A 13,758-nucleotide genomic window follows, 5' to 3' on the forward strand; every position below is an offset into this window, starting at 1 on the left:
TTTTAGCCTCCGGCTCACGTGTTTTTGTCGTGTCTCAGGAAGGAGGGCTCAAGAGCAAACTAATTTGTGAAGGAGCCAAATATCTTGCTCACATCTTTAAGGCCACCGGTAGCTCACAAAGTAGGATTTTTGCTCACAGGGCTCCACGGCTTAGAGGGAGCATCGAACAGTGTGCTGCATTGTGCGCAGGAGGGCTGTTCTTTTGCTTGTGCGGAGGAAGAGTCCGGACTTCTCAGAGGGAAACTGGAAGGCCGGTGGGGGGACATATTGTTTGCCCGGTCAAAGCAGCATACAGAAGAGTGGCAGGACAGAACCCATGTGTGTCTGGGTGTCTGTGTTGTGTGTCTGGGTGTGCACCTTTAAAAAGCTGGCTTCACACACTTTGTTGGTGCTGATAACACTGCAGGAAAAAAAGCAAGGCACGTTCTCCGACCAAGGGTTCGTTCCACATTTGTGTTACAAGGGCAGGAATTGATGCAGTCCAGCCAGGACTCTTGGAGCTGAGGGGGAGGGTCTGGTGTATAAGGACTGCGGGTGGTGGTAGCCCAGAATCTAGAAGGAGGAGGAGGAGATTGGATGTATCCCCCGCCCTTCACTACCCAAAGGTGTCTCAGAGCGGTCGGTGGGGCTGAGAGAGCTCTGACAGAAACGGCTCTTTTTCAAGGACAGCTCTGAGCAGAACTCTGGCTTGCCCAAGGTCATCCAGCAGGTGCAAGTGGAAGAGAGGGGAATCAAACCCTGTTCTCCCAGGTTAGAGTCTGTGCACTTAACCACTGCACCAAGCTGGTTCTCTTGGAGAGTGGATGAAGGGGGTGAGAAACCAGGGCTCCCGAGTTCTGGGGCACAGGCCTCTCATGATGAGAGGGTTTGGAGCGAGGCCACCTGGCTACCGTCCTGTCCCAGGACTCCGGGGTCCGGTTCCCCTGGCGCGCGAGAGTCAGGTTGTTTGTTGGGCCTGGCCACCCTCCAAACCGCCTCGCAGATCCCATAATTGCTGTCTCCCGGCTCAGGTTCCCCCCTGGGCCGCAGCCAGCGATGCTGCCTGAACTACAGATTAAAAGGACAACTGGGGGGGGCTCGGCATGTTCAGGTTGGACTCTTGGGACTGCCGTGAGGGCAGGAAGCAGCCTGGGGAATGGGGGGGGGGATTGCATGAGTGCAGTTGGAGGATGTCATCCCCCCCCCCCAAAAAAGAAATTTTTAGCAGGCCCTTTCAAAATGCAGTTCTATTTTGGTCTGCAATTCTGACCTCCTGATGATGAAAATATTGGCGTTCTCTTATGATGTCTTAAGTCTCCAAATTACTGTTTGTTGAACCGTATTATACGGTGCCCCAAGCACAGGGTGGCTAACCTCCAGGCCATGTAGATCTCGCAGAATTTGCAATTAACTTCTACGAACAGGAGTGTGAATTCTCTGGCATTATACCTTGACGAGCCCCCCCCCCATCCCCAGATCCTGCTCTCTTGAGATGCAACCCCCAAATCTCCAGGAGTTTCCTAACCTGTTACAGATCCGCAGGGCCTGCAAGACGGAGCTCTTCCGCTGGCCCTTTCGTTGAGGCAGCGGGCCTCCACTTTGGTCTGGCCTCCCCTACGGTGACCCCAGATCCTAGAAGCCAGATTGGGTGTTCCCTCTAAGCTGAGTTAGTGTGAGCTAGCTCACAGTTTTTTTAGCCTCTGGCTCGCACATTTTTATCTCAGCTCAGGAAAGACGGCTCCAGAGCAAACTAATTGATGCAGAAGCCAACTCGCTCGCTCACAGCTTTCATGCCAGCCGCTCACAAAGTAGAGTTTTTGCTCACAAGACTCCACAGCTTAGAGGGATTGGGACCACAGTGTTATCTGTTGAGGCGCATTGTAGTTTGAGTGTGTTGTTGATTTTAAAGAAGAAGAGGAGGAGGAGGAGGAAATTGGATTTATACCCCGCCCTTCACTCGGAGTCTCAGAGCGGCTTACAAACTCCTTTCCCTTCCCCTCCCCACAACAGACACCCTGTGAGGTAGATGGGGCTGAGAGAGCTCTGACAGAAACTGCTCTTTTTCAAGAACAGCTCTGACAGAACTCTGGCTTGCCCAAGGTCATCCAGCAGCTGCAAGTGGAGGAGTAGGGGAATCAAACCCAGTTCTCCCGGATTAGAGTCTGCGCACTTAACCACTACACTAAACTTGGCAGAGGCTCTGTAAAGTCAAACCCATCATTCAGAAGCCAATAAAAGCAATTTTAAATGGGACTGTTTATAATATGTTTTAACTGTAAACCTGCACTGATTGCACATCTATATGTTGGTACCCGCCCTGGGCCTACAATGTAGGGAGGGCAGGATATAAGTAAAATAAAGTAAACCCGGAGTTGCCAACCCTACCCAGGTGACCTGGGGTTAGCCTTCAAGCTAAGCCACCCAAACGGCTGCTTGAAGAGGGGACCCGTTCACTGTGAGCAACCTGTGGCTTGGAAGGGGCCTAGCATCGCCTCCGGGGCCCACACCCTCCAGGGTGCAAAATGCCTTGAATGTGCCTGGGCGCAAGCTGGATAAAAAGGCACGGAATACTGGAAATAAAGTAATGAACACACAAAGCGGCCTTATCCGGAATCAGAGCCGCGGTCCGTCACAGTCCATAATGTCCACTCAGACAGACCGCCAGCGGCTCTCCAGGGTCTCAGGCAGAGAAAGGTCTTTCTCATCACCTCCTGCCTGGTCCTTTTAAGTGGCGATGCCGGGGACTGAACCTGGGACCTTCTGCATGACCAGCAGAGGCTCTACCACTGGGCCACAACCAGTCCCAAATCTGTAAAGTCAAACGCATAAGTCATAAGCCAGTCAAAACGAACAATACTGATCGCGATGGCCCCGGGGCCTGATTCAGTTTAAGGCAGTTTTATGAGCTTGTCTTTAGGATAGGAAAGTTAATGTTGTTATTTCAACAAATAATGGGGTAGCCGGTCCCCCCCACCCCCAGCCATAGCATCTCCCCTGGCTCACTTCTGCCTACCCGCTGCATCTCCAGATCTGGGTCGGTTTTGCTGGAATTCTGGCACCCGTAAGTGATCTTACAAAAAATGATGTTGAAGAAGAAGAGATTGGATTTATACCCCGCCCTTCACTACCCAAGGGAGTCTCAGAGCGGCGTACAAACTCCTTTCCCTTCCCCTCCCCACAACAGACACCCTTTGAGGTAGGTGGGACTGAGAAAGTTCTTTTCAGAAGCGTCCTTGAGAGAACAGCTCTGACAGAACTCTGGCTTGCCCAAGGTCATCCAGCAGCTGCAAGTGGAGGAGCGCAGAATCAAACCCGGTTCTCCCAGATTAGAGTCCGCGCATTTAACTACTACACCAAACTGGCTCTCTGATAATGATTCCCCCTTTGGCAGTGGTTATAGTGGAGTGCTTCAAGGAATAACTGAAGGGAATTATTACTTATTAAAGGAAGATGCTTTATTGTAAGTAAGTAAAAAGCTTCTTAATTTAACAATAACGTTCCTTACTCAGTGTATGCGTTTCTGACTCATACAACTTCAGGGCTGTTAAAACGCACTTAGTTTGGATTTGGCAACAGGCTCAGAGATGTTTCTGTCGATTGCAATGACATCACTGACATCTCCCCCCCCCCCCCCGGATTTCTTTCTGGAAATGAGGAATGCGAGCGACGGCCCCGGGAATGGGGCGAGGGGGCTTCAGTTTGGGCAGAGAGAGCGGAATCCTTGTTTTGTGAAGTCCAGTGGAGTCCTCAGGCGGAATTATTCTGACCCACCGGAGCACGGTTGGAGTCGTGGGGTGTGTGTGTGCAGGGATTGTATTTCTGGCCCTTCCTACAGTCTGTTATCCACGGATCCCTTATGGTTTAATTATGAGGCCAAGTCGCGATCTGAATCAACAACATCTGGTATTTAGGGGACAGTGATATTATCCCTATTCAGGGCGGAAAGGGCGGGGGGGGGCAAAAGGAAGAGAAACCAGTGGACACAACCGCCTCTCTCCCTCTCCGACTCACGGCCTTTCAGACACACACAGGAACACGGAGATAAAGACTGCCAACTTCTTTTAGCGGTCCGGCTCTTCTGCTTTTAACAAACACAGAGGCGGCCGCTTCATTTGCCTGCGTCAGGCGGCCAATGAGGGCACCAGAGCCGGGCCGGTTAGGAACCGGGATTGGCACTCGTCTCCAAGTCTAGATGTCCTCGTGTCCTGGGAGATGGTCAGGGCGAGGGGGGAGAAAAGGGAAGAGGCGGGCGCAAAGGGAGCTGCGTCCTGTCCTGGATTTCCGAGAGCTTAGCGGATACAGCCGGATTTAGTTTTTTTTCGGCGAGAGATGGTTGGGGGCAGGCAATCTACGCCCGGAAATCCTTCCCTTATCCTGTTCCCCGGCGGGGGGTGATGGGCACTTGCTGGAGGGGGAGTGGAGAGTGCCATCAAGTTGCAGGTGGTTGGTGGTGACCCCCCCTAGGGTTTTCAAGGCAAGAGACAGAAGAAGAGATTGGATTTATACCCTGCCCTGCACTACCCAAGGGAGTCTCAGAGCGGTTTACAAACTCCTTTCCCTTCCCCTCCCCACAACAGACACCCTGCGAGGTAGGCGGGGCTGAGAGAGCTCTGACAGAAACTGCTCTTTTTCAAGAACAGCTCTGACAGAACTATGGCTTGCCCAAGGTCATCCAGCAGCTGCGAGTGCAGGAGTGAGGAATCAAACCCGGTCCTCCCAGATTGGAGTCCGCGCACTTAACCACGACACCAAGCTGGAGAGGTGGTTGACCATTGCTCGCCTCTCTGCGTAGCAGCCCCGGACGTCCTTGGTGGCCGCCAGTGTTCCCTCTAAGCCGAGTCAGTGTGAGCTAGGTCACAGTTTTTGAGCCTCCAGCGCACACCTTTTTATCTTCGCTCAGGATGGGTGGCTCTAGAGTGAACTAATTGATGCAGCAGCCCAATTGCTCGCTCGCAACTTTCAATGCCAGGAGCTCACAAAGTAGGATTTTTGCTCACAAGACTCCACAGCTGAGGCATTGGTGGCCACCCATCTGAATAGAAACCAGGGCTGACCTTGCTTCGCTTCCAAGAGCCAATGAGATCCGGCTGGCCTGGGCCGCCAAGGTCAAGGCAAGAGGTGAACAGAGGTGGTTGGCCGATGCCTGCCTTTGCGTAGCAACCCCAGACTTCCTCAGTGGTCTCCCTCCCCTCCAAATACTAGCCATGGCTTTCCCCATGTAGCTGCTGAGGTCTGACGAGATGAGAATACCCTGGGCCATCTAGGTCAAGACATGGGTTCTTAAAGGTAAAGGTGGCTCAAGTGGTTAAGGCGCTGAATTGCAGGCTGTGGAAGGTTGGTAGTTCAGCAGTTCGAGACCCGAGTGTGCCGCATGATGGAGTGAGCTCCCGTCTCTGGCCCCAGCTCCTGCTAACCTAGCAGCTCGAAAGCAAGAAATTGCAAGTAGATAAATAGGGACCACTTCGGTGGGAAGGTCACAGCGTTCCGTGCGCCTTGGTGTTTAGTCATGCCGGCTATGTGACCACGGAAATGTCTTCGGACAGCGCTGGCTCTTCGACTTTGAAACGGAGATGAGCACCGCAACCCTAGAGTCGAACTCGACTGGCTTTCGAGCAAGGGGACCGTTACCTTTTTACGTGCTCAGTGGTACTGCTCGTTAACACGTTTCAGGAGTGAGTATGGGCATAGTTTCAAAGACCGTTTGGCAGGGGTGGGGTTCCCCATACATGCCCAATCTGTTACCGGTATCTGCTCAAGGAGCCGGTGGGGGCCGCACGGTGCCCCACGGTCTGTTGCAGCTTGCTCTCCTGTTTGTTTGGTGCACAAGACTCGCGAGCTCCCTGCGGTTCTGTCCCGTCCTCGGCCCCATTGTCTCGGTAGCAGAAACTTCAACTGACCCCGTTTCAAAGCCCCCAGCTCGGCACACCAACGTGGGTCTATTTTTATCGCGTTACGGCTCTCAGCAGCGGCTCTCGGCTCACTAGAAGAGCGGCACTGCTCCAGTGAACCCGGGGGGGGAGCCAAAAAGGGGGAGCCCCACACCTTCCTAGGAACTCTGGGAACTCCAGAGCAGCACTGGAGAGAGGACCCAGGAGTCCGGGCTCCTGACCTGCCTTGGGTCCTTCAGCGGAGGGGCACATTGTACCCTGTAAGGTTGCACACTAGAAGAGCCATGGACGGGAATCTTCATGCTCAGTTGTGGGAGTGAAAGGGCAGCTTTACACACCCACAGACATGCTTTTCCGAGGCGTGCCAATCCGTCAACGTATCCTGAGGTGGGGCAGCTGCCGGGGGGAGGTTGGGGGGGGCGCCGCCACCACCACCAGCCCTCCATCTCCTTCTGAGCCAGTTTGGTGTGGTGCTTAAGTGCGCGGACTCTAATCTGGGAGAACTGGGTTTGATTCCCCACTCCTCCAATGGCAGCTGCCGGATGACCTTGGGCAAGCCACAGTTCTGACAAGAGCTGTCCTTGAAAGGGCAGTTCTCAAAAGAGCTCTCTCAGCCCCGCCTTCCTCACAGGGTGTGGGGAGGGGAAGGAGTTTGTAAGCTGCTCTGAGTGAAGGGCGGGGTATAAATCCAATCTCTTCTTCTTCTCCTTCTCCTCTTCCTCCTCCTCCTTCTCCTCCTCCTTCTCCTCTTCCTCCTCCTCCTCCTCCTCCTGCTCCTCCTCCTTCTCCTCGTCTTCCCTCCACCTGCTCACGACCTGTACTCCTCCAGGCTAAACACATGCTGGGGAAGAGCATGCAGGTGGTGTGCAGCAGTTCCCCCACTGCTCGGCAGCCTCCTCCTCCTCCTTCTGCTCCTCCTCCTTCTCCCTATCTTCCCTCCACCTGCTCTCGACCTGTACTCCTCCAGGCTAAACAGATGCTGGGGAAGAACGTGCAGGTGGTGTGCAGCAATTCCCCCACTGCTCGGCATCTGTGAGCGTGGGTGATGGGAAGGCTGGCTGACCGACAGGCAGGTGGGGGATAGATGCAGGGGTGTGTGGAAAGCACCGGTGGTAGAGAGGCAGCCCCGGGGATGCTCTGCCCAGAGCGCCCCCCCCATAACATCTGGAGTGGGTCCCTGTGGCAGACCTGGTCAAAAAAAGGGGCGCTCCAGATTGTGGGGAAATGTGTGGTTTGCACCTTGGGCGCGGGACATGCTCCTCGGCCACAAGGAAGCATCGCCTTGTTCAGCCTGCTTAGAATCCTTTCCCTTGAACCTGCGTCTCTAGATTGTCGGAGTGCCGATGGCAAGAACAATGCAGCTCAGGCTGAATCCTGCCTTCCTGTGTCCTGTTTAGGACCCAGCAGCGAGTTATGAAACAGTACAGGGGTGGTGGGTGTGATCCGAGCATGCGGAGGGACCCCCCCCAAGCCGGTGTTCCCTCTAAACTGAGTTCGTGTGAGCTAGCTCACCGTTTTTTAGCCTGCGGCTCACAGATTTTTGTCTTCACTCAGGAAGGGGATGTTGTTGTTCAGTCGCACAGTCGAGTCCGACTCTTCGCGACCCCATGGACCAAATCACGCCAGGCCCTCCTGTCCTCCACCGTCCTCTGAAGCTTGCTCAATTTCATGTTCATTGCATCTATGACACTGTCTAACCATCTCATCCTTTGCCGTCCCCGTCTTCTTTGACCTTCAATCTTGGTTCCGGAGCAAACTCATTTATGCAGTAGGCAAATGGCTCGCTCACAGCTTTAAGGCCGGTAGCTCACAAAGTAGGATTTTTGCTCACAAGACTCCACAGCTTAGAGGGAGCATCGCATCCACCTTGGTCCCTGTGTTTTCTTTCTCCCCCTGCAGGAACCTGGGCAAGTCAGGGCTCCGCGTTTCGTGCCTCGGACTCGGTAAGTCCCGGGGAGAAGAGGGGCTTGGGGGGGGGGGTCTGGAAGTGTGAGAGCAGCGGCCCTCTGGGGGCCGGGTGGGATGAGTGTTTGGCACATGCTCAGAGTCACTCTTTACCAGCCAGCCTATAGTTGCTCAAGAATCCAATCCCACGGGGGGGAGGGGGGAGGTCGGTTGGTATCAGCAGGACTCCTTGGGTCTGTGTGCGAGGAGCGCAGCATGTTTGGGAAACATCTTTGTGCTTCATTTGGTGATCTTTGTGTCCCCTGCAGGTACTTGGGTGACGTTTGGATCCCAGATCTCTGATGAGGTGAGTGCAGCTTCCAGGCATAGCTGTTAAAGAGTGCCAGACTAGGATCTGGGTAAACCCAGGTTCGAATCCCCCATGGAAGCTTGCTGGGTGACCTTGGGCCAGTCACGGCCTCTCAGCTCAGCCTGCCTTGCAGGGCTGTTGTGAGGATAAAATGGAGGAGACGAGAAGGATGTAACCCGTTTTGGGTTCCCATCGAGGAGAAAGGCGGGGTGTAAATGAAATAAAATAAAATATATAAATAAAAATGTGTAATTAAAAAAAAAAAAACTATCCTGCCCTCCCTCTGGGCATTCTGCACTGTATATTTAAATTCACTGAGTTTTGTGTCTCTCTCCACACATACCTGTGTGCTTACCTGGCCACCGTAGGAATTCTGGGAATTGGATGCCTTCGTAGGTAGGTCACTGTTTATTGGTGACTCCTGGACCTCATCCCAGAGACCTACAATTCCCAGAATTCCATGAGAGTATCTCACAGTCAGTTGAACAGGTTTAGATTTGCGCTGTGAGAGAGGGTTGACTAGCAGTCCCTTTGAACATTTTGCACATAATATGGGTGCTACCACATCACATGGTAGGGCATGCCAACCTCCAGTTGGGGCCTGGACATCTCCAGGAATTACACCTGATTTTCAGACTAGATAGAGCAGGTCTCCTGGAGGAAATGGCTGCTTTGGAGGGAGGGATCGATGGCATTGTCACCTGCTGAGACCCCCTCCCCCCCAAACCCCACATTCCCTAGGCTCCACCCCCAAATCGCCAGAATTTTCCCAGCCCGAAGTCAGCGACCGTCCAGGTGAATGTTTCCAATGCAGGACAGAATCCAGAAGAAAAATCGGCCAACAGAAGAGTTACGTATTCACATTCCAAACTGATTTAAACCTTGCATGTGGGGACCCCCCCTCCCCAATTTGGCACTCAAGAAGAAAAGGGTACTGAGATTCGGGCTGCCAAGTTTTCCCCTGACCCCATGCCCTTCCCATGCCTTTATCGGCAACCAGACAGGCAGGAATTAAGCCGGTGAGGTTTTCCCAGTGGCTTTCTCGCTGTTTGGTGTCAGTTTGGTGTAGTGGTTAAGTGCACGGACTCTAATCTGGGAGAACCGGGTTTGATTCCGCACTCCTCCACTTGCACCTGGCTGGATTACCTTGGGCAAGCCGTAGTTCTGATAAGAGCTGTTCTTGAAAAAGAGGAGTTTCTGTCAGAGCTCTCTCAGCCCCGCCCACCTCACAGGGTGTCTGTTGTGGGAAGGGGAAGGGAAAGGAGATTGTAAACCTAATCTGGGAGGATTGGGTTTGATTCCCCACTCCTCCACTTGCACCTGCTGGATGACCTTGGGCAAGCCATAGCTCTGATAAGAGCTGTTCTTGAAAAAGAGCAGTTTCTGTCAGAGCTCTCTCAGCACCGCCCACCTGACAGGGTGTCTGTTGCAGGAAGGGAAAGGAGATTGTAAACCTAATCTGGGAGGATTGGGTTTGATTCCCCACTCCTCCACTTGCACCTGCTGGATGACCTTGGGCAAGCCGTAGCTCTGATAAGAGCTGTCCTTGAAAAAGAGCAGTTTCTGTCAGAGCTCTCTCTGCCCCACCCACCTCACAGGGTGTCTGTTGTGGGGAGGGGAAGGGGAAGGAGTTTGTAAGCTGCTCTGAGACTCCCTTGGGTAGTGAAGGGTAGGATATAAATCCAATCACCGCCTCCTCCTCTTCTTCTCCTCCTCCTTCTTCTTGTCTTTATAACAAGAAAAGGCTGCCCTTCCTAATTTCTGCATCTCAGACAGATGAGTTGATCCAGCTTTTAAAAATGGTTACAGGATTTATGGATAGGGTTGCCAACTCCAAGTTGGGAAATTCCTGGAGATTTGGGAAGTCGAGCCTGGGGAGGGGAGGGATCTCAGTGGGGTCTAATGCCATAGAACCCACCCTCCAAAGCAGCCCTTTTCTCCAGGGGCACAGATCTCCATGGCCCGAAGATCAGTAGTAATTTTGGGAGGTATCTAGGCTGCACCTGGAGGTTGGCGACCCAACTTGATGGAGCCATTGTTGCCGGCATCCATATTGTTTTACTCTCTCTCTCCCTCCCCTCCCTCCCTCCCGCTTTCTAGATGGCAGAGAACGTGCTCACCATCGCGTACGAGAACGGGGTCAACCTCTTTGACACAGCCGAAGTCTACGCTTCTGGCAAGTATGTCCCGCTATTACAACCTCAACTTCTTTTCTGAGAAATGGGCACAGAAGCCGAGGGCACCGGGAAGGACAGCCACTGCTTTCCTGGCAGGTCTTCTGTGCCTTTGGCAGTTCCGCAGCAAGGAGAAGTTCAACAGGGGAAGCTGCACCCTATGAATTTCTGCCCGTCTTGGACCGAAAAGAGAGACCCCCCCTAGATAGACCAAAGGCAGGACCACAAAAAGAGAGCCCTAGATAGTCGAGTTGCCGCATGACGGAGTGAGCTCCCGTCTCTAGTTCCAGCTCCTGCCAACCTAGCAGTTTGAGAGCAAGACATTGCAAGTAGATAAATAGGTACCACTTCGGTGGGAAGGTAACAGCGTTCCGTGTGCCTCGGCGTTTAGTCATGGCGGCCACATGACCACGGAAAGGTCTTCGGACAGCGCTGGCTCTTCGGCTTTGAAACGGAGATGAGCACCGCAACCCTAGAGTCGGACTCGACTGGCTTTCGAGGAAGGGAACCTTTACCTTTTTTTAGATGGTCATTCCTTTGATTCCAGGCTGAATGGCCGGGGCCCCTCAGTCTCAGCTCCTAGGGTCTTCCCTGCATCTTACCCCCCCCCAACACCTGTCAGAGTTCAGCAATAAGGGAAAGGCACTCTGCACATGCTTAGGGTGCTCTCTCCTTTGCTACTTGGTGGCCTTCCTTCCCGCTGTGAGCCCTCTGGAGTCTGTCCCTTGGCTCAGCCTCAGGCCTGCCTGCTGACCAAAGATCAACCCCCCCCCCTCCTGCCCACATACAAGGATGTTCCTCTTGGCTCCCCCATTGAGGGTTGCCAGCCTCCAGGTGGGGCCTGAGGATCTTCAGGAATTCCAACTTACCTCCAGGCTACAGAGACCAGTTCCCCTGGAGGGAACGGCAGCCTCAGACAGCGGGCTCTGTGACATGATACCCCACGGAGGTTCCTCTCTTCTCCCCCACCCCAAACCCTGCCCACCACAAGGCTCTCCCCCAAATCTCCAGGAACTTCCCAACCCGAATTTGACAGCTCTCCCCCCCCCCCCCGCCTCTCCGTCTTTCTAAACATTCCCCTGCCCACCCCCTGTTATTTCTGCCTGCTGGACACTTCCTGGGCAAAATGCTGTCGCAGGACTTTCCAAATTAAAACTCTGCGACATGATTCTGTCAGGCCAGATTTGGTGATCGCTGGAGGGAAGGAAGGAATAAGCAGGATGCCTTCGGCCACAAGGCGATGTCAGTAGTTGGGGGAGTTTGGAAGGAGGGCGAGGGAGGGGCCGAACAGCCCAGAGAGGGTGCAGACGCTGGCAGTCGCAGGATGGTTTGTGTGCCCCGGGCTAAATACAGAGTTCCTCCGGCGCAGGGAGGCCGAGGGGGTGTGATTTCTACAACTGGGGTCTCAAGATACTTGCAGCCAAGAGAGCTCAGCAGAATACTGTAGGCAGGAATGGCGGCGGGGGGGGAGAGGATTCCTTTTCAGTCAAAAATGGAAAATAAGAAAGAAATCACCACAGACGCAAACAAGTTCAAGGCCCATCAGTTTTGCGGAAGCCCTAGGTGGAAAATTTGGCAGAGGCTGCAGCTGAACGGCGTCCCCTGCCAGAGGCTTGTGGCCTTCACGGCGAGAGGGAAACGGCTTTCACTCCCAAAGACACAAACTGCTTAGTGATGTAGTCAGCTGCTGTAGATTTTCCGGGTTGTCTGGCCGTGGCCTTGGCATTGCAGGACCTGACGTTTTGCCAGTAGCTGGCGAAACGTCAGGTCCAATGAAAAAAGGAAAAAGAACGGTGACAATTTAGCGCTTGGTAATATATTCATAAATCATAATATACAATAACAGAAAATAAGTACTATATATAGCGAATGTAGACGGTGGTCTCCGGAATGGTGTGCCGTTTCGACAATGATCCTCTTCCGAACAAGGATGAGTACATAAACTGTCTTTCAACAATTCATTTCTCTTGGTGACGTATTGGGAATATACTGTTGATTCACTTCATCATAAAGCTATGCTTACAGCTGTGTTCTTCAATGGGCTATAATTGCTGAATGCAATTGTCGAAACGGCACACCATTCCGGAGACCACCGTCTACATTCACTATATATATTACTTATTTTCTGTTATTGTATATTATGATTTATGAATATATTACCAAGCGCTAAATTGTCACCGTTCTTTTTCCTTTTTTCATTAAGGGGGGTTTTTTTGGGGGGGGGGGGTTTTCCCCGTCTGGCTTGGCGGAAGGCGTCTGCGGAGGTGCAGGGCCTTTCTTGTGTCCTCATCAGCCCCCCTAATTGACGGGGCCGGAGGCGGAACTGCAGCCTCGATCTGAGCCACTGGATCGATCGGTCGGAGCTTTCCGCCCGACGTTATTTTTACCTTCCCTGCTGTGTTCCTTCTTTCTTCCAGAGCAGAAAAAACCTTGGGGAACATCCTGAAGAGCAAAGGTTGGAGGTAAGCACCCCCCGCCCTGGCATGAAGACCCCCCCCGCCTTGACTCTTCCCCAAATTCAGTGGGAGGTGCTTCCCCTCCCCCCTATTAACCTTCTCTCCCTCTCACCCGTCACAGGCGTTCAAGCTACGTTGTCACCACAAAGATCTACTGGGGAGGCCAGTAAGTACAAAGAGGGCCTAGGGAGGCAGTGACGGGGGGGTACAGAGGGTCTTCTGTGGTGGTGGGGGGGTTACACAGAGTTTGTATGTTGTAAAGGGGAACAGCACGGCTCTGGGTCCCGGGATCCGGTTGTAGGGTGAAGCAGAGGGAGGGGTCAGGCCGCACCTGGAGTCCCGTGGGCAGTTCTGGAGGCCTCACTTCAAAAAGGTTGTGGGCAAAACCGAGAGGGTGCAGAGGAGAGCGACGAGGATGATCAGGGGTCTGAAGACTGAGCCCTACGAGGAAAGGCTGAGGGCCCTGGGAACGTTTAGCTTGCAGAAGAGGAGACTGAGGGGGGACATGATTGCTCTCTGTAAATATTTGAAAAGCTGTCATTGGGAGGAGGGCAAGGAGCCGTTCCAGTTGGCAGCAGAGGAGAGGACCCGAAGCAGCAGGTTTAAATTACATGCAGAAAGGTACCAGCTGGATATTGGGAAACACTTTTTCATGGGTCAGAGTGGTTCAGAGGTGGAATCAGCTGCCTAGGGAGGTGGTGAGCTCCCCTCACTGCACAGCTTTCAAGAAGAGGCTGGACAAATATTTGTCAGGGATGCTTTAGGCTGGTCCTGCACTGGGCAGGGGGGTTGGACTAGATGGCCTGTGTGGCCCCTTCCCACTCTATGATTCTATTTATACCCCATCTTTCTCCCCATTTTGGACGCAAAGTGGCTTTAGCACACCGTTTTCCCCTCCTCCAGGGGAATCCAGGGCCGTCTGTGTACAAAGTCAGGGCTCTGCTAGTGTGCTCGGCGCCCTTTTGACTGCACCAGCAAAGTGCAGGGCCCTAGACAGCGTGTATTTA

The 13,758-nt window shown here is 53.3% G+C and overlaps 1 protein-coding gene across 1 annotated transcript in view; it reads left to right on the forward strand.

Annotated features, from left to right (window-relative positions):
• Positions 1–10,221: 10,221 nt before the first annotated feature.
• Positions 10,222–13,758, forward strand: part of LOC107116992 (voltage-gated potassium channel subunit beta-3-like) — a 24,789-nt gene continuing 21,252 nt past the window's right edge. Inside the window, 3 exon segments of the mRNA XM_015419025.1 lie at positions 10,222–10,301; positions 12,713–12,757; positions 12,873–12,921. Of these exon segments, the coding sequence (XP_015274511.1) occupies positions 10,222–10,301; positions 12,713–12,757; positions 12,873–12,921 (174 nt within the window).

The sequence above is a fragment of the Gekko japonicus genome, unplaced genomic scaffold (assembly GCF_001447785.1).
Source record: "Gekko japonicus isolate JY-2015 unplaced genomic scaffold, Gekko_japonicus_V1.1 scaffold4049, whole genome shotgun sequence".
Classification (NCBI taxonomy): domain Eukaryota; kingdom Metazoa; phylum Chordata; class Lepidosauria; order Squamata; family Gekkonidae; genus Gekko; species Gekko japonicus.